We start from the raw sequence: 22,290 nt of genomic DNA, 5'->3' as shown, positions 1-22,290 counted from the left end.
TCCTCAGAAGGAGAGCATCGAAATCCCAAAGTCTTTACATATTGCATATTGGACACATTTATGATACTTTCTCTATCCTCAGATGCGATATCCGATATGACTTCTTCAGAATTTGATACAGCAGGAAAACCTGCTGTTTTTAGTAAGGCGATAACTTGCTTTTTGATTTGGATAAGTTTTGAAATATCATCTGCTCCTGTCATCATGTAATCGACATAAAAGTCGTGCGCAACCACTGCCGCCCCGAGGGGGTACTCCGCTACTTCATCTAGTACAAGTCGAGCAAGACATTTCGTGGCCAAATACCGAGCGCTACTTGTCCCATAGGTAACTGTTTGCAGTTTAAATAAAGTGAGCGAGCTTGCATTCTGTTTTCTCCATACTATAGACTGCCACCGTGCATCACGTCCGTCGACAAGTACTTGCCGGTACATTTTAGTAATATCGGCTACCAAGACGTACTTATGAAAACGGAATCGGCTTAATATGTTGAAAATATCATTTTGAATTGTGGGACCTACGCAGAGAATGTCGTTTAGTGATTTACCATTAGATGTGTAGCACGAAGCATCAAAAACAACACGTAGGCGAGTTGTAGTGCTATCGGGTTTTATGACACAGTGATATGGTATAAAATACCGATTTTCATAATCATCTGATGAAACCTCTTTCATGTGTGCTAAGCTGATGTATTCATCTATAAACTGTGTGTATTCATTGGTAAGGCTAGTATTTCGGGAGGATTTGCTTTCTAAATATGTAAACCTTTTTTGGCTATGTCAAAAGATAACCCCCAACTTTTCCGGTTTTAAATGGTAAGCGAACTATGAATTTGTTCGATATTGGACACCTGGTTGTGGTTTCATCGAAGAATTTTTCACAAAATTGCTCCTCAAGTGAAAATATAGATGATTCTGGAGGGTAATGCTCCAGTTTCCAAAATTTTTTTAGAATGTTATCTAAAGATTGCGAATTTGATGAAACCGACAAGCAGTTATACGGTATAGCCGATGGTAGGGCAACAGTGTTTGATGATAATGTTATATCTGTGAATGATGAATTGTTGTTGTGCTTTACACGGTCAGCAACAACCCACGCCAGTTTCGTTTTTTGCAAAATTGCGGTATTTTCCAATTCAATTTGGCCAACTAGTAACAAATTGTAGAAAAGCTCCGCTCCGATCAAAAGATCAATTGACCGTGGCTGATCAAATGATTCATCGGCCAAATGCAAGTTTTTAGGTACACGGATGAAAAAGACTGTTTTTCATATGTTTGGCTATAAACATTATATGTTTGGAACACAAATTTTTAAACACAATATTTTTGAGTGCAAGCATATAATGTTCATAAACTAGCATAACATGTTTGGGACATATATGTTAATATGTTAGAACATATTATGTTTGGGACATAAAATGTTTGTAAATATAATATGCTTGGATGCAAACATATATTAATTTAGAAATAGCCTATAAACATATATGTGTTTAGTAGCTTGGAGCGCTATTTAACAGGGAGCGATATTGAATTAAGTTGGTGGTTGTTGCTTGTTATTACAAAATTAACATTTTATTTTTCCTTGGGCAATTGATCAGCTACTTCTTTGATCCTTACAAACTGTGTGGTCCGCTGTTCGAATCCCCGTCCGGCAAAAGGTAAAATTAAAATAAAAAAAATCATACAATTGAATAATTTCTTCTACAATGTTTGTATTACAGAAAAAGGTGCTAAGAACTAAAAAATCTCGTGGAAGTGAGAAAGATGTGGGGGAATATACAATTGGGCAGAAACAAAATTTTGAGCATTCAGGTCGAAAACCTATGTTGTTAGCACCTATATTACCTGTTTATTTTCATAATTCATTGTGATTGTAAATATATACAGTATGTCAAGAAAGTCTTTTGACATTGCCAAATATTTCAAATTCTAGAAATAATTGAAATATTAAATATTTTATTAAATTTTTAATTCTGTGTACGTATGTATACTTTGCAAAATGCATAATAAAATATTTTTTTAAAATTTCATTATATTTAATTTTGGAACAAAACATAATTTTTATCCCATTGTCAAAACACTTTCTTGACAAACTGTAAATAAATAAATAAAATTTTGAGCACAATATTGTTTGGGAGAATTTTTTTAAGCATATAATATTTTTGGGCGCAAAATGCTTCCAAACATATTATATGTTCACATTATTGAATTTGGATGCAAAAATACAAAATGTTTGGAACTTAGACTACCCAAACATATATTGTTTAGACCAATATGCTTTCAAACATATTATATATTGGAAGAGATCAAACATTTAAATGTTTGGGCAATACCCAAAAAAGTATATGCTTGAAGCAAAATATGTTTGGGAGTATATGTTACAGAAGCGATTTTTTGTGAGCGTGTATGACCCAATTAGTTATCTTTAATTTCTCACTAGGCTGATAAGGCGTTATTGAGGGTATAATTACTACGTCAAGATTTGACGAAAATCGATTAACAAGGGACTTTATAACAACTGAAGAGGTATACCGGGCTTCAGTCGATGTCTCACCAACCCCAGATATATCAATATTTGTTTTCTTGCGGCACAATTTGAAATGTTGTGCCATTCTTTCTGTAATGAAATTTAATTGAGATGCAGAGTCAAGAAGTGCTCTGCCTATGGTTGACACTCCACTATGATTAGATAAATTTATCATAGCGGTTCCAAGTACACCCAGAAAAAAGTGACCCCTTTTTTAAGTTAAAATGAACTCATTGTGAAGAAAGTTGAACTTCGTATAGCGCCAAAGACATTTTTATTTGTTTGAACGATGTGATTTTCGTAGAAATTAGGTAGAATGCATTCCATATAAAGGGTGATTTGTTAAGAGCTTGATAACTTTTTTTTTTTTAAAAAACGCATAAAATTTGCAAAATCTCATCGGTTCTTTATTTGAAACGTTAGATTGGTCCATGACATTTACTTTTTGAAGATAATTTCATTTAAATGTTGACCGCGGCTGCGTCTTAGGTGGTCCATTCGGAAAGTCCAATTTTGGGCAACTTTTTCGAGCATTTCGGCCGGAATAGCCCGAATTTCTTCGGAAATGTTGTCTTCCAAAGCTGGAATAGTTGCTGGCTTATTTCTGTAGACTTTAGACTTGACGTAGCCCCATAAAAAATAGTCTAAAGGCGTCAAATCGCATGATCTTGGTGGCCAACTTACCGGTCCATTTCTTGAGATGAATTGTTCTCCGAAGTTTTCCCTCAAAATGGCCATAGAATCGCGAGCTGTGTGGCATGTAGCGCCATCTTGTTGAAACCACATGTCAACCAAGTTCAGTTCTTCCATTTTTGGCAACAAAAAGTTTGTTAGCATCGAACGATAGCGATCGCCATTCACCGTAACGTTGCGTCCAACAGCATCTTTGAAAAAATACGGTCCAATGATTCCACCAGCGTACAAACCACACCAAACAGTGCATTTTTCGGGATTCTTTTGAGGGATCCTAACCTCAAAAGAATCACCCTTTATTAGTTAACATTTTCCTATATTTATGTACCACTATACTACAGGATGAAAAAAATTAACTTTTTCATTCATTTGGACAAATCTTACATATTTGTGGTAAACCGTTTACTTCAAAATTAGAACTGCTTACCTTCGTTTTTAAATACAATTTATTTATTTATATAAGCATTTTTTCTTCTATAAAATACATGTTTTATTAATATATTTAAAATCAACAGCATCGACTGGCCTTGAAATATTAGTTTATTATTCCACTATTTCCAATTTCCATGTAATGTTATCAACTGTAAACCGCATTTTTCTTCTTCTTGTACCTTTCACTTTTAATAAGTTGCTGCGTAACGATTTTGTCCTCCTTTTACAATTTCAATACCTACAAATATAAAAAAATTATAAACCAATTTTCCCAAAAGGCTAGCGTCACTGAATGTTACCTGTTAATTGAAGATTCCACAATGAAGACGAATGAAGGGGTTGTTATTCTGCTTTCTTTCTTTATACACCATCACGAACATAATTTTTTCTCACTAATTTAAAATAACAAATATTTTATATATTTTATTTGTTATTTATTATATTATTTTACTAAATTATTTTTCAACAATCTCCGTATATCATAACAACACGATTCCAACTAAAAAAACAACCCACGAGCAAACATATCGTTTACATCGATTACAGGTAGATTAAAGAAATATAGGAAAATTTCCTATATTCTAACAAGTGTGTTTCCTTAAGTTTTGAAAGAATTGAATACTTCTTAGTATGAATGAACTAAAATATTTTTCTATGCCAAGTGTTATTCGAATGTATGATAAGCTTTCTATAATAAAGGAAGTCAAAATTATCATTTTATATGAAATTTTACTAAATTTGAGGAAACTTGGGTTTAGTTCGGTTTTTGTTTATTTTTACGAATGCTTTGTTATCAGTGAATAAAATTTTCTTTTTCAGTAGTAAATTCTTATACCCAGAGAAGAAAACAGTATTAGTAAAATTTCATGCTTTATTCTAGTTAATGAACTATTCCTAACTGCTATCAGTTTAGAATTTTTTTACTGAAACAAGTAAATTTTATTATTTCACACAAAAATGTACCTTAATGGAAATAAAATGGCTAAACTAAATTGATGAACATTTTTTCCTTTAGTTTAGAAGGCACTTTTTTCTGGGTGTAGGACTGAATTATTTGTCTGGGATACCTTTAGTGTGACCGATGATTGTTCTGTGGGGTTAATCGGAGTCGAATGTGTTATGGACTTATTTTCTCCCTCAATTTGCAATAGGGTGTGGTGACTGTTTCTGCGCTGTTGGCATTTGTTGATGGACTGACACTTGCTTTTTAGTTTTAACTAGGTTAAACCTATCTGATACGTTCAAGTTTACGAAGGTAGTGCATTTGAAAGGGCTGTGTATAGGACTGTTACTGCAAAGAAGACATTTTGATGATGGGATTCCGAGGTGACGAAAGAAACTTGTGGGTGATGTTTTGAGTGGAGTGGTTGCGAACGAGATTTGCTCGAAGGTATACTTTGGCTTGATGGTTTAGCCGAATTAGTGTTTCTATTATTTTCTAGTATTTCTAAGGTTTTACATCGACGTTCCAAATATGAAGCAAGATTGTCCCAAGTTGGTAAGTGTAAGTCGGTGTAGGTTTGTTTTTCCCAGTGTAGTGTGATTTCTTCTTCCCATTTTGTTTGTGTTTCATTATCAAGTTTTGAAACAATTAAGTGTAAGATAATACCATTGGCGATTTGTTCGTTTGTAGTTATGGATTGCATGGCACGCAAGTTTGAATTGAAGTTGTCTATAAATTCAATTAGTACCGATACGGATGGTTTTTGAAGTTTTTGTATGACAAAAATGTCATTTATGTGTGACTGAAAAATACTTCGTTTGTTATCATACCGAGCTTTTAAAAGCTCAATAGCCTTGTTATAATTTTCAGGTGTAATATCAAGCGATTGTATTAGCCGTCCAGCATTGTCAGTCAAGCACGATCTTAAATATTGAAATTTTGCTATTGGTGACAATTCCTTGTCATTGTGAACAAGCATCGTGAACATGTTAAAAAATTCTAACCAGTCTTTGTGGTTTCCAGAAAATGTACCTAAGTTCAATTTGGGCAAGAGATGTCTTTGCTTGTGCCATACCAGGTTGGGTTACGTGTGTGCTTGAAAGAAACATCTCTGATGTTTCAACTCTCAGTAAAGCTATACGTTCAAAAATTTTTGATTTAATTTCGAAATACGCTTCCTCAAATTGTTCTCGGTGATTTTCATTGAATTGGGACTTTCAATTAATTTTTAATTTATACTATCATTTCTGCGATTGAAGACATTTAAATTAAAAAAAATTAATTGGATCAATTAATGTCGTGATTGAATCAGTTACAGTTAAATAACAAAAGCACTCATCTGAGCATCATCAGAATATTAATAGAAAACTTTACACGTATTTAGTAATCTCTTATTTGAGACATCGGTACTAAAGGTTAGGTTAAAGTGGCAGCCCGATTAAGTTTCAGGCTTACTTAGACCATTCAGTCCATTGTGATACCACATCGGTACTAGCTGCATTAAAAAAGCAAATATTAGATGGTATTTTACATTAGTAATGAATTTACGTTAAGTTATAGCGTAGTCTATAAGGATGTGTATTCCATCGACAAATAAATAAATGAATAAAAGAAATGCCTTCAGCGAATTTGCAAAGGAGCATCTTAACAGATGCAAAACCCAACGGAGTACGGCCCTCCTCTCTGATGCATGTCATTCAAAACAGATCGGATGGATTCGGACGCAGACCTGAAGGTGAGTGCCTTAATCCTCGTTATACTAAAGGTACTCATTTGCAATATCTCGCGGATGTGATATTGTAATGGGTTGCTGTGTCGAGGTTTAAGATTGCCAGGAACAAATAACCCATTTGTTCTTGCTCACAAAATGTCGTTAGTGATTCCATAAAATATGCATCGACAGGTCCACATGGTGGCACAATGCTGTTTCGATCCGGCTGTACCTCGGTCAGGCGTGAGATCTTACCTGTCGACACTACTCATAAACACTAACCCATTAAGATTTAAGTACCACATTCAATTTGAGATCACCCAAGAAATCCTCTCATCAAAACTGTAATAAGGTGGATCCAGGTGTTATTAAATCCATCGTAGCCCCCCCCCTCCCCTTATTGATGAACTCTACTATCATCCCCAATGGACTTGCTAACAATAATGCAAGCCCCCATAAAGAATAGCGTTCAATCACCATGCACTAACAGGTTGGCTGATAAGTCCCCGGTCTGACACATAGATGGCATCGCTAGTATTAAATGCATATTATTTTTATAGAGTACCAACCTTCAAATTATTCGTGTCCAAATTTGACGTCTGTAAGTCAATTAGTTTGTGAGATAGAGCGTCTTTTGTGAGCAACTTTTGGAAAAAATGGAAAAACAGGAATTTCGTGTTTTGATAAAATACTGTTTTCTGAAGGGAAAAATACGGTGGAAGTAAAAACTTGGCTTGGTAATGAGTTTCCGGACTCTGCCCCAGGGAAATCAACAATAATTGATTGGTATGCAAAATTCAAGCGTGGTGAAATGAGCACGGAGGACGGTGAACGCAGTGGACGCCCGAAAGAGGTGGTTACCGACGAAAACATCAAAAAAATCCACAAAATGATTTTGAATGACCGTAAAATGAAGTTGATCGAAATAGCAGAGGCCTTAAAGATATCAAAGGAACGCGTTGGTCATATCATTCATCAATATTTGGATATGCGGAAGCTCTGTGCAAAATGGATGCCGCTCGAGCTCACATTTGACCAAAAACAACAACGTGTTGATGATTCTAAGCGATGTTTGCAGCTGTTAACTCGTAATACACCCGAGTTTTTCCGTCGATATGTCACAATGGATGAAACATTGCTCCATCACTACACTCCTGAGTCCAATCGACAGTGGGCTGAGTGGACAGCGACCGGTGAACCGTCTCCGAAGCGTGGAAAGACTCAAAAGTCCGCTGGCAAAGTAATGGCCTCTGTTTTTTGGGATGCGTATGGAATATTTTTATCGATTATCTTGAGAAGTGAAAAACCATAAACAGTGACTATTATATGGCGTTATTGAAGCGTTTGAAGGTCGAAATCGCGGCAAAACGGCCCCATATAAAGAAGAAAAAAGTGTTGTTCCACCAAGACAACACACCGTGTCACAAGTCATTGAGAACGAAGGCAAAAATTCATGAATAGGGCTTCGAATTGCTTCCCCACCCACCGTATTCTCCAGATCTGGCCCCTAGCTACTTTTTCTTGTTCTCAGACTTCAAAAGGATGCTTGCAGGGAAAAAAATTGGCTGCAATGAAGAGGTGATCGCCGAAACTGAGGTCTATTTTGAGGCAAAACCGAAGGAGTACTACCAAAATGGTATCAAAAAATTGGAAGGTCGTTAAAATCGTTGTATCGCTCTTGAAGGGAACTATGTTGAATAATAAAAACGAATTTTGACAAAAAATGTGTTTTTCTTCGTTAGGCCGGGGACTTATCAGCCAACCTGTTATGTTACCCCATAATAATGACTTAAACCGTTTTACTCATAATTGTCCTTTTCATTAACAAACTCACTTAAGTTCATTTTTCCATTTTCATTCTTAAGAATAGCCTATATACTATATACTTTTCAATTCTTAAAATTATATCAGGGTGACTATTCATATGATAATTCTAACAATAATTTCTCGGTGTATAAATAGTGTATATAATTCAAAACAATACAGAATAATAATTATAATTCTTAGAAGTCAACCTGGGTAAATGTCCCTACTATAATTCTAACAATAATTTCTGAGTGTATGAATGGGGAATAAAAAAAAATAAAAAAAAAAATCCAATAATAATTATTTATAGTTGTAAAAGAAAATGATTTGTACCACAACTTTGCATTACACAAAGTAAACAAAATGATGACAACAACAATAAACACACCCTGGACTATCATTTACAGGATTGGATAAGGAACACGAAATCTACCCAGCTTATCGAGGAAATCTAACAGTTACGTCCTCCTTATTTCTCAACCTCTATCCTACCGAGCTCATAAAAGAAAATATACAAAAAATGTAGTTTTCAGAGACTCTATCTTGAACACGTATGTTACCATAAGTAGACAAAATCGGTTCTCAAGTATCTAATTCATGTCAAAATTATACCAATTATATACTTTTTATGTAATTATACTTCGTGAGATAGGGTTTTAGCTCCCCCTACTCGTATTAATTAACCGTAAAAAGACAATGCACGAGTGGAGACATGAACCAAAAAAAAAACACAAAACCATGTAACTATTTTCTTATCCCCGCCAAGTTATGATTATCTTGCGACTAAATACGCCTTATTATCCTATGTTATACAAACTTGCTTATACTGAGGGTTTGGTAATACGATATTTAGAAAGAAAATGCACGTATATAGCTAAGATAATATTTAACAAGGTTGTTGATTTAAATAGGTATAAATTCTGAATGATAATTTGGTAATATAAATGTAAAATGGTTGCAGTGAAAGACTAGTCAATGAATACTGGTATACGATCATTTAGGCAAAATGCTGTTGTGTGTAGCAGTTTGCTCTCTTTCCCGCTGTAACAGATTGATATCTTATAGGTTTTCTTCTGGTACTTATCCTGGCGCCGAGCTTAAACTGGCTCGATATTTAGGTGTTTGTTGAAAAGTAGGTGTTATTGCGTATCTCCAACTCTTTCTGCAATGTATTCGTTAGCTATGTATCGACATAGACCAAGAAAATATAGAGACATACCTTGATAATTCACCATGGTTTTGCTTATTTGCAGTGCGCAGTCATTCCACTCAATTGCGCAGTCAAGTGACTCAATTTCTTTTTGGAAAACGAGAATAATCGTATAAATTAGTCAATTTGCATTACAAAAAAGGTGTGGATGTATAGAATTTTACATGTTTTTCCAATATTTGGTGTTTCATCAAAAGAACAAAGGAAAGAAAACAAATTAAAGCCAAATTAAAAAATCACTCAATTGCAGACGAAAAAGAGCCCTCTACGGTGTGCAGACAAACTACAGCGCTGTGAATTCACTTTCGTTGTCTATACCTTTCTTGGTCTATGGCATAGACCAAGAAAATATAGAGACATACCTTGATAATTCACCATGGTTTTGTTTATTTGCAGTGCGCAGTCATTCCACTCAATTGCGCAGTCAAGTGACTCAATTTCTTTTTGGAAAACGAGAATAATCGTATAAATTAGTCAATTTGCATTACAAAAAAGGTGTGGATGTATAGAATTTTACATGTTTTTCCAATATTTGGTGTTTCATCAAAAGAACAAAGGAAAGAAAACAAATTAAAGCCAAATTAAAAAATCACTCAATTGCAGACGAAAAAGAGCCCTCTACGGTGTGCAGACAAACTACAGCGCTGTGAATTCACTTTCGTTGTCTATACCTTTCTTGGTCTATGTCTATGGTATCGATCTGCTGCGGCTGTGTGTTGCCTTTGTACTGCGTTGATTCTGCAACTGCTATGCTATGCTGCAGTATCAAAATTTAATCCCTTTGTTGCTAAATGGTGGTCAATGATGTTAGGCTGCTTGTGGTGACAATTCCAAACTGTTCTTCGATCTGTGGTATACAATTCATTCTGTAAAATTGACAAACAACCTCCCAAAGGCTGTGTTCACATACATTGGCAGTTGCCTTTAATTCCAGAGATGTTCACATGCATTACCGAGTGATTTAATCACAGGGTGATGTTACAAACCCGAACAGTGATCCGAGTCCAGACGGGAGATTACTGTTTCGGGCCGTCAACCTTGTAACCATTGCTGAAGATCGTGACGGTGTTCCCAAAAACAACATTTTCTTCCTAGCTAACAGCAAATAGTGGTGTGGCGATTCATAGTCGTGAGTAGGCTCGTACGCGTGAAGAAGAACCACGACCCCAAATTAGCCAGCTGGGCTTCCATCATTTAAGAGGCACAGCATGTTGCAGATCTTTTGCATGGAAATGCCCGATTCTCTTGTCCTTCATATCTTCGATTTCGTAAATGCTATTCCCGATTTTTCGGACAACTCGACACTAAGAATTTCCGGCATAGCTGCATTGAGATTTTTCGAGGCGTCACTCAGCACGAAATTTCTTCTCAATATCTCCTGTCCAGATTTGAATTCTACTTCTCGCGATCTGGTATTATAACGCGTCTCGTTCCTCTTATATGACTCGTGAAGTTTTTCCTTTAAAGTACAACGCACCATCTGAAGTATGTCACCCTTTGGTAGAATATCCACTTCGTCGCTCTCCAATGTTCCCAATTGTTTGGACAATGTATATGCGCTCGCGTGCGTAACCATGTTCGTACCGAACAAAGCGAAATATGGATCGTAGCGAACATTCAACGGCTGATAAGTATCGGTCCCAATCCTTTTGATCCTCGGAAACGTACGACCTGACCGCCGCGATTATAGTACGGTTGACGCGCTCGGAAGGATTCGCCAGTGGCGAATACACCGCATTCCGAATTTGCGTACGAATTCGTGAAACAATACACTCTCCATGAACTTTATGACATTTTTGGATGTTGTTTTGGCCATGGATTTGAGTAGTACGTACTTGCTCAGGTGGTCCAAAATTATAAAAACATATGAATTACCATACCTGGATTTTGGAAAAGGGTCAATAAAATCAATAAAAACTTTTTGCCAGGCCCGATCAGTCACCTTCTCTTCTCCCATCTTCGGCCGAAGTACCTTATTCGGAGCTTTGATTTCCTTGCAGGTAACACATCTAACAATATAGTCCCTCACCTGAAGAACCATCTTAGGCCAGTAGAAATACTGACGAAGGTTTGCTAGTGTCTTGATAACGAGGTGCTCAATAGTATCATGACAATAAAGTCAAACGCTGTCGGTACTGACGAAATCAGCCCAAAATTGTCAAACTTATTATTATTATTATTTATTATTCCGAGAATACTTAAATCATTACTCATATTATAAATACTATTATAACAACTAGTTCATCTCCAACACTGTGGAAACTGACTAAAATTATACCTGTTCCAAAGGGTTCCAACAAATTCCGTCCTATTGCGATTTTACCATTTATCTCGAAAATGTTTGAAAGACTTGTTAATCAACAAATTCTTCAATATTTAACCGAACATAAGATTATAACTGACCGTCAATCTGGATTCAGACCGAGGCATAACTGTCTCACTGTCTTAGTAGACGTTGTGGAATCGATACGTAACAATCTTGACAAAAATGAAGTTTCTATTTTGGTACTGTTAGATCATTCGAAAGCTTTTGACACTGTCCACTATCCGACTTTGTATTATAAACTCATCCACTTGTTTTCTTTCTCTGAATCTACTGTACGACTAATGTCTAGCTAGTTTGAAGACAGAAAGCAACTAACCGTTTCTGGCAACAATGCATCGTCACAGATGACAACAAAAAGGGGTGTTCCTCGGGGGTCCATACTTGGAATGATTTTCCGAACAAGCTTGAACATACCAACATAAGAAGGTATGCTGATGATGTCCAGCTATACACATCTGCCACTGATACAATCGATAGGTGTGTAATGAATATTAACAATGATCTCAACAGGATCCTGGATTGGGCGAATGGCAATGGTATGGCTCTAAACCCCAATAAATCGAAGGCAATTCTGATTCATAAGAAGTCCACAACTGTGGGGAATGTTAACATATTTCTGGGTAACTGCCAAATAGAACTTGTCAAGAAAGTGAAGAATTTTGGAGAAACTTTCAATGAGAATTTAACTTGGTCTGATCATATTAATGCTAACTGCGGTAAAATATACGGCATGTTGCGTAATCTTTGGTGTACTCATTCGTTTACACCTTTTCGTATAAGACTGCTGTTGGCCAAATCCTATGTTCTGCCTACTTTATTAAATTGCTGTGAAATTTTCTCTGGATGTAACACCACTGACTTAAAAAGACTAACAACCACTTTCAACAACATTGCCCGTTACGTCTTCGGATTGAAACGTTACGATAGACAATTTTTGCGAACAAAATTTTTGATATCCCGTTTGACAAATACGTTCAACTCAGAACTCTGATATTCCTCCAAAAGATTATACACACAGTGGAACCACCATATCTCTACGAACGATTAACATTCGCTAGATCCAACCGTGGTAACAATTTGATACAGATTCGACATAGAAGTCAGTTATCTGAGCGGCAGTTTTATATATATGCGACGCGTCTCTGGAATCAGTTACTTATTAACAACACAGTGCAGTTCAAGACGAAGAATATCTAATTCAGCGCAGTTAATCACACAGAAATCTTTATGTATAAACAACAATATCTAATTCAGTATCATATTATATGTAAATCCAATTCCTTATTATTATTATCTTTATTAAATTATCTTTCTACTGATTGTATATATTATATTTATTATAACATTACTGATTCTAATACTCATTATAAGATATATATCTTTTGTATTAGAAAAGCAAAACAAATAAAATAAAATGAAATGTCTTTCCTATGCCACAATGGCTTTCAACACCAGCTTTGTGGGCGTTGGAGATGACTTCATTCATGCTGGGTTATATGCTCCCTCAATTGGACATATTCTCCTCGGACTTCATATTAATGAGGAGAATTCATATTAATGAGGAGCCGGGACAAGGTGTCTGCAACGACGTTCTGTGTTTCTATGTCAAACTGGAAGGCCTGCAGTTTTAGGCTCTACCTCGCCAGTCGACCGCTGAGGTCTTTCTGTCCCATAAGCCATTTCAGGGCGCTATGGTCCGCCACCACCGTAAAAGGCATCAGCTCTATAAAGGGACGAAACCTCTTTATAGTGCTGATGACAGCCAAACACCCCCGCTCAGTTACGCTGTAATTCTTCTGAGAGGAGTGGAAAGCTATGGGACGTTCGAATCCCAGCGTCCAGTGTCGATCTGGTACAGTGCTGCGCCAATTCATAGACATAGAACCTCTTGTCGAATAAGGGTTGGTCGTTAATGCCACCTTCAATCTCTCGAAAGATTCCTTTTTGTGAGATAGAGCGTCTTTTGTGAAGCAACTTTTGTTATTGTGAAAAAATGGAAAAAAAGGAATTTCGTGTTTTCATAAATTACTGTTTTCTGAAGGGTAAAATACGGTGGAAGCAAAAACTTGGCTTGGTAATGAGTTTCCGGACTCTGCCCCAGGGAATACTTAAATCATTACTCATATTATAAATACTATTATAACAACTAGTTCATTTCCAACACTGTGGAAACTGACTAAAATTATACCTGTTCCAAAGGGTTCCAACAAATTCCGTCCTATTGCGATTTTACCATTTCTTTCTTTCTTTCTTTCTTTCTTTCTTTCTTTCTTTCTTTCTTTCTTTCTTTCTTTCTTTCTTTCTTTCTTTCTTTCTTTCTTTCTTTCTTTCTTTCTTTCTTTCTTTCTTTCTTTCTTTCTTTCTTTCTTTCTTTCTTTCTTTCTTTCTTTCTTTCTTTCTTTCTTTCTTTCTTTCTTTCTTTCTTTCTTTCTTTCTTTCTTTCTTTCTTTCTTTATTGATCCATATCAGTACAAAAAGTATGAACTTATAAATAGTACTGTATACAAAAGTTAGTTAAAAATAAAATGTGTCACAATAATGAAAATATTAAAAATAACAATAGTTGAAATAATAAGAATTTTTAACAAAAATATTAATAATAATAGTAAACATATAAAATTAAAATTAAATATTAATCTATTAAATCTTAATCTAATTCCCTCAAAACATGTATATATTTGGCGAGTCAAATTAATTGTATACATACCTAAATATAATATATTAACTTATGTCATCAAAGAAAAATGATTTTGCAGTCTGTTCTTAAATTGTTGATGATTATTTATAGTTCTCAAATGCGATGGTAGATTGTTCCACAGCCGAGTAGTAGATATCAGAAATTGTGTATCACATACCAAATAGTGAGACCTAATTGGAATGATTGATCTTATCCTAGACGATCGTGAAAAACATAATCTTTGAAAAAGATATTTCGGTTCACCCGAATAAATTATTTTGTGTAGAAATATTAGGCATCTAAAATTCAGTAGATTCATAAAAGTCATTTTGCAGAGTAGAGTAGAATGATTAGAAATACTTTCATAACGCCTTACGCCATAAACAAATCTGGTTATATCGTTAAACAAAATTTGCATTTTCCTCATATGGATATAATCACATCTCGCAAAAATTTCAATCAGTAGACGAATGTGCGTAGGAATAAAATATTGTAAGTTCCAGAGATTCCGAAGCATACCATACACAGTTCCTATGGTTATGTCTATATGGCGATTCCAGGACAGTTTCGTATCAAATGTCACTCCCAAGTTCTTTGCGTTTGTGGCATATTCAATTTGACAGCCGTCAATAGAGATCACAGGTAATGTACCTGGGTCAAAAGTTCTACGCGACAAAACTAAGCACTTCGTCTTCCCGGGGTTAAGCCTTAATCCATTGTCTATAGCCCATCGACTAACCTTCCTCAAATTGTCATTTATTCTGTCTACACAGCTCAGGATGTTCGAAGTATCACTCGAAAAACACAATTGAACATCGTCCGCATAAATATGTACGTCGCAACCCTCACAAACATCCACTATATCATTAATGTAAATGGAGAAGAGCAAAGGACCTAATACAGATCCCTGTGGAACTCCTCTGTCTAAACTCATGGGCCGCGAATATCTATCACTGGCCAGAACCATCTCGAAAATGTTTGAAAGACTTGTTAATCAACAAATTCTTCAATATTTAACCGAACATAAGATTATAACTGACCGTCAGACCGAGGCATAACTGTCTCACTGCCTTAGTAGACGTTGTGGAATCGATACATAACAATCTTGACAAAAATGAAGTTTTGGTACTGTTAGATCATTCGAAAGCTTTTGACACTGTCCACTATCCGACTTTTTATTATAAACTCATCCACTTGTTTTCTTTCTCTGAATCTACTGTACGACTAATGTCTAGCTATTTTGAAGACAGAAAGAAACTAACCGTTTCTGGCAACAATGCATCGTCACAGATGACAACAAAAAGGGGTGTTCCTCGGGGGTCCATACTTGGAATGATTTTCCGAACAAGCTTGAACATACCAACATAATGCTGATGATGTCCAGCTATACACATCTGCCACTACTGATACAATCGATAGGTGCGTAATGAATATTAACAATGATCTCAACAGGATCCTGGATTGGGCGAATGGCAATGGTCTGGCTCTAAACCCCAATAAATCGAAGGCAATTCTGATTCATAAGAAGTCCACAACTGTGGGGAATGTTAACATATTTCTGGGTATCTGCCAAATAGAACTTGTCAAGAAAGTGAAGAATTTTGGAGTAACTTTCAATGAGAATTTAACTTGGTCTGATCATATTAATGCTAACTGCGGTAAATATACGGCATGTTGCGTAATCTTTGGTGTGCTCATTCGTTTACACCTTTTCGTATGAGACTGCTGTTGGCCAAATCCTATGTTCTGCCTACTTTATTAAATTGCTGTGAAATTTTCTCTGGATGTAACACCACTGACTTAAAAAGGCTAACAACCACTTTCAACAACATTGCCCGTTACGTCTTCGGATTGAAACGTTACGATAGACAATTTTAGCGAACAAAATTTTTGATATCCCGTTTGACAAATACGTTCAACTCAGAATTCTGATATTCCTCCAAAAGATTATACACACAGTGGAACCACCATATCTCTACGAACGATTAACATTCGCTAGATCCAACCGTGGTAACAATTTGATACAGATTCGACATAGAAGTCAGTTATCTGAGCGGCGGTTTTATATATATGCGACGCGTCTCTGGAATCAGTTATTTATATATAACACAGTGCAGTTCAAGACGAAGAATATCTAATTCAGGGCAGTTAATCACACAGAAATCTTTATGTATAAACAACAATATCTAATTCAGTATCATATTATATGTAAATCCAATTCCTTATTATTATTATCTTTATTAAATTATCTTTCTACTGATTGTATATATTATATTTATTATAACATTACTGATTCTAATACTCATTATAAGATATATATCTTTTGTATTAGAAAAGCAAAACAAATAAAATAAAATGAAATGTCTTACCTATGCCACAATGGCTTTTAACACCAGCTTTGTGGGCGTTGGAGATGACTTCATTCATGCTGGGATATATGCTCCTTCAATTGGACATATTCTTCGATTCGAACTCCTCGGACTTCATATTGATGAGGAGACTTCATATTAATGAGGAGCTGGGACAAGGTGTCTGCAACGACGTTCTGTGGTTCTATGTCAAACTGGAAGGCCTGCAGTTTTAGGCTCTACCTCGCCAGTCGACCGCTGAGGTCTTTCTGTCCCATAAGCCATTTCAGGGCGCTATGGTCCGCCACCACCGTAAAAGGCATCAGCTCTATAAAGGGCCGAAACCTCTTTATAGTGCTGATGACAGCCAAACACCCCCGCTCAGTTACGCTGTAATTCTTCTCAGCCTTGGACAACTGAGAGGAGTGGAAAGCTATGGGACGTTCGAATCCCAGCGTCCAGTGTCGATCTGGTACAGTGCTGCGCCAATTCCTAGATTAGAGGCATCGCATTGGACATAGAACCTCTTGTCGAATAAGGGTTGGTCGTTAATGCCACCTTCAATCTCTCGAAAGATTCCGTTTTGTGAGATAGGGCGTCTTTTGTGAAGCAACTTTTGTTATTGTGAAAAAATGGAAAAAAAAGGAATTTCGTGTTTTCATAAATTACTGTTTTCTGAAGGGAAAAATACGGTGGAAGCAAAAACTTGGCTTGGTAATGAGTTTCCGGACTCTGCCCCAGGGAAATCAACAATAATTGATTGGTATGCATTCGAGCGTGGTGAAATGAGCACGGAGGACGGCGTTTAAGTACATAACCATCATCGAGTCTTACCAAAGTGAAGCTGGTCATATTTCTCTATAATTGAACCAGTTTTCCATATTGTTTTGTTGTTTTTCGTATGAAAAACTGATACTCTTTCTCCCACACTTAATTTACGCACTCCTGGAATTGGCTTTGTCCGCTCAAATTTATTTGCATACATCATATCATCTAATCGAATTCGCATGCGGCGATTTAAATACAATTCCGTTGGACTTTTCCACAGGAGTTGCTCTTTATCTTTGAAGAATTTCATTCACTTTGATGCGTAATGAGCCCGGTTCTGTAGCCATTGCCTTCAATTTCCTTTTTAGTGTTTGTGCATTGCGCTCAGCTAATCCATTAGTATGGCAACATATAGGATGCCCCGGTGCTATTAGTTTTTGGAAAATTCCATTTTTTTCGACAATATACACTAAACTCGTCGCTTTTAAAAATAGTTGCATTATCGGAAACCAATATAATTGGAAAGCCATGGCTGGCAAAGATATCCGATAAAAATCTCAATGAAATTTCGGTTGTAGGTACCTCACGAGTAATTTTGATCTCAGCCCATCTTGATTTAGCATCAACTACAATCAAAAAATTATGATTTTGAAACGGACCTGCATAATCGAGATGAACCTTGTCCCAATTTTGAGCAGGTTCTTCCCAATGATGTAGCGGCGCTTTTGAAGGTTTTGATTGAGTTCGAATGCAAGGTTCGCATTCTCGAACAAATCTCTCGATGTCACGATCAATTCCTTTCCACGTGAAATAAATTCCGGCGAGTTGCTTCATTTTGGTAATTCCAGAATGTGTATGATGAAGTTCTTTCAATATGAAGATTTTTCGGAATCACCACTCGTTGACCCTTGAATATAATGCCATTGTTTACCGTATAAGCTTCATTATTTTCTGTACCATCAAGTAGTTGTTTTAAAAGATTTGACAAAACTGGATCCTAGCTGTCTCCGCAGCTAATAATTCGCTATTATTAATTTCGGTTTAAATGTGAAAAATAGTTTGAACACAGAGTTCATTCACTTCCTCATTAATAACTTGATCTGTAGTTGTTTTTTTTTCGAAAATTTGAGTTGCTCTGGACAGGCAATCTGCATTTGTATTCTCTGACACTTTTTTTTTAAGTTTGAAAGAAATTCGGCATAGCGTAGCAATCTAGCCGAAGTTATAGCTGGTAATTTGTTATTTTGATGAAAAATTCAGCATAAAGGCCGATTATCCGAAATCAATTTAAATCTTCGACCATACAAATACATAAAGAAATAATTGATTGTGAAAATTATAGCTAACGTCTCGCGATCCAGTTGGCTATAATTTTTCTCCGCATTAGTTAGCGATCTGGAAGCAAATGCGAGTGGCCGTTCCTTTCCATTTATTACATGTGAAAGTACACCGGCAACTCCGGTGGGGCTGGCGTCGCATGCCACAACAACTTCTAATTCCGGGTCAAAAGGCATTAGTACTTGGTCACTAGCTATAATTTGTTTCAATTTCAGAAATGATGCCTCACAATTTGTTGACCATAAAAACTTTTTATTCTTCTGTAGCAACTGCCGTAAAGGTGTCGGAATAAACCTGTCCGGAATAAACCTCGAATAGTATGTTACCATTCCTAACAATCGTCTTAAATCATGGAAGGTCTTGGTATGTCCGCTATAGCCCGAATCTTTGATGGGGATTTTGAAATTTCATTTTGACGAATTACATGGCCCAAATATTCAATGTGTGTCTTCATAAATTCACATTTTTGCAAATTTAGGTGTAAATCATATTCCTTCAAACGCTGAAGACATTCATGTAAATTAAATAAACACTCGGCTTCCATTGTACCATAAATAACGATATCGTCGAAATAGGACATTGTCTTGTTCAAACCACTGTTCTATAATGCGGTTGAATTCTAGTGGGGCAGTCTTTATGCCAAAAGAAAGGCGATTGAACCTATATGTTCCCCTATGCTGTATTTATTTGAACATACGTTGCATATATGTGAATTTAGAGTTTAGAGATTCCATGGCAACCGTCAAACTAAAACATCTCAACTCGGTGTGAACGGTGAAATGTTTTGGAAAAGCGAATGAGCAAAACGAGTCAGTGGGAACATAGCATAAGTCTAAACGGCAAAAGTACTTTACGCCTTTGAGATTATTGAGAATTTCGTCAATTCTGCGAATCGGGTAGTTGGCTGAAACCACACGGATGAAAAAGACTGTTTTTCATATGTTTGGCTATAAACATTATATGTTTGGAACACAAATTTTTAAACACAATATTTTTGAGTGCAAGCATATAATGTTCATAAACTAGCATAACATGTTTGGGACATATATGTTAATATGTTAGAACATATTATGTTTGGGACATAAAATGTTTGTAAATATAATATGCTTGGATGCAAACATATATTAATTTAGAAATAGCCTATAAACATATATGTGTTTAGTAGCTTGGAGCGCTATTTAACAGGGAGCGATATTGAATTAAGTTGGTGGTTGTTGCTTGTTATTACAAAATTAACATTTTATTTTTCCTTGGGCAATTGATCAGCTACTTCTTTGATCCTTACAAACTGTGTGGTCCGCTGTTCGAATCCCCGTCCGGCAAAAGGTAAAATTAAAATAAAAAAAATCATAAAATCGAATAATTTCTTCTACAATGTTTGTATTACAGAAAAAGGTGCTAAGAACTAAAAAATCTCGTGGAAGTGAGAAAGATGTGGGAAAATATACAATTAGACAGAAACAAAATGTTGAGCATTCAGGTCGAAAACCTATGTTGTTAGCACCTATATTACCTGTTTATTTTCGTAATTCATTATGATTGTAAATATATAAATAAATAAATAAAATTTTGAGCACAATATTGTTTGAGAGAATTTTTTTAAGCATATAATATTTTTGGGTGCAAAATGCTTCCAAACATATTATATGTTCACATAATAACATATTGTTTTTTGGAAGACAACATTATTGAATTTGGATGCAAAAATACAAAATGTTTGGAACTTAGACTACCCAAACATATATTGTTTAGACCAATATGCTTTCAAACATATTATATATTGGAAGAGATCAAACATATAAATGTTTGGGCAATACCCAAAAATGTATATGCTTGAAGCAAAATATGTTTGGGAGTATATGTTACAGAAGCGATTTTTTGTGAGGGTGCAGCTGTAGGTTTACCCCAATTTTATAATCGACGCAAGGTCAAACGCCTCCATCTGATTTTGGTATGATGACCAAAGGCGACCCCCAATCGCTCCTTTCAACCTTAAATATTATGCCTGCTGATTCTAACTCATTGAGTTCTTTTTCTACCCGCTGGCGAAAGCTACTTCTCTTTCCTTTAAAAACTTTGGAACAGCGTTTTCCCGTAATTGTAATTTTACTTCGAAATTGGGAATACATCCTACCTTCTCAACGAAAAGTTCTTGAAATTCATTAATTATGCTGTTAATCGAATATGATTGATTTGTTCGAAGTGTTTTAATTGAAAAATAGTTTGGATGATCAATATCTTGAAGGTTTATTTGAAGGTTGCGTATCCAAATGCGTCCCAGTAAAGGTTCATAGTCGTCAGGTACTATATATATTTCCTCTTTCGACTTAATTTTTCTATACTCGACATCTACACCTATCTTTCCGTAAGGAATTAAAATATTCCGAGTGTAGGAACGAAATGCTATCGACGAACGCTGTAATTGTGTTTTGATGTTGAGCCGATCATATGCACTCTTGTCAATCAATGTATATTTTACTCCGAAATCAACCTCAAAATTCTGACGGAATCCAATTATGTTAACAGCTACTATGTTCTTATCATAATCATATTGTTGTGCTGATTGTGATGAATGTCAACAATCTTGTTGATATTGTATAATTTGTGAATTGATTCCTCATAATCATCATTTTGGTGCTCGTTACCTTGTGTTGCAATTAAAGTTTTAATGCATATCTGTTGCACATGACCTACTTTGCCACAAGCTCTGCATTTCAAATTCTTTGGATTTGCACGGCATTCCTTTACCTTGTGATTGTTCCTACCGCAACGTATGCATAAATGGTCCATGCCCAATTGTGTAAAGTTGATGTTTGATTTTGAGCGATGTGCTTTTCTTGAAGATGACTTGTTCCGAGTACGACTTCTACGGCGGCTTGAATGTGTTGAATGAATCTTATTCAAATCATTTGCATTTATAGGCTGTTTTAAATTTAATTTTTGACAGTCGATCTTTGAGGCTTCCAACGATAGCGCTTTCTCCATAATTTTTTTCAAAATTTGCTTCATCTGTCTGTAAAAGTTGTTCGCGAATATGTAAGTCTTTCAGTCCTCTTATAAATTGCGCTCGAAGAAACATATTTGAAATGTCTGCCTTGCAGTCACACGAGGAAATAAATTGACAATAAACCAGGTCCCGGCGTAGTGTCGCTACATACTCTGCCAATGCTTGATCTTCACTTTGATATGTGCAAAGGAACCGATTTTGTAGAACCAATATATTTTTTCTTGGACAGAGATGTGCCTCTAATTTTTGTACTAATTTATCGTAGCTTACTTCTGGAAGTTTCTTTGGGGCGACCAATGATACCATTAATTTGAAATGTATTGATCCTATTGAATTAATCAGTATTTGGTGACACATTGCTTTGTTTGTCAGGACATTTCGCAATAATATTTAATTTTCGAATCTATGAATATATAGCTTGAAATTTTCTTTTTGCGAATCGAAGTTTTCGAAGGGTGGAATAATTACTTGTAATGGTAACACATTTTGCTGTTGTGTATGTGTT

At 35.8% G+C, this 22,290-nt stretch overlaps 1 protein-coding gene across 1 annotated transcript in view; it reads left to right on the top strand.

Annotated features, from left to right (window-relative positions):
- The window catches only part of Tti1 (Telo2 interacting protein 1), a 187,648-nt gene extending 173,256 nt beyond the window's left edge, over positions 1–14,392 (top strand). The window contains exon 9 of the mRNA XM_075291346.1: positions 14,117–14,392. Within this exon, the coding sequence (XP_075147461.1) occupies positions 14,117–14,138 (22 nt within the window). The 3' untranslated portion in view covers positions 14,139–14,392. The remainder of the gene's footprint in view (positions 1–14,116) is intronic.
- Positions 14,393–22,290: the final 7,898 nt, after the last annotated feature.

This window comes from Haematobia irritans, chromosome 1, assembly GCF_050003625.1.
Source record: "Haematobia irritans isolate KBUSLIRL chromosome 1, ASM5000362v1, whole genome shotgun sequence".
Taxonomy (NCBI): domain Eukaryota; kingdom Metazoa; phylum Arthropoda; class Insecta; order Diptera; family Muscidae; genus Haematobia; species Haematobia irritans.
This window is presented reverse-complemented; position numbering and strand designations above follow the sequence as displayed.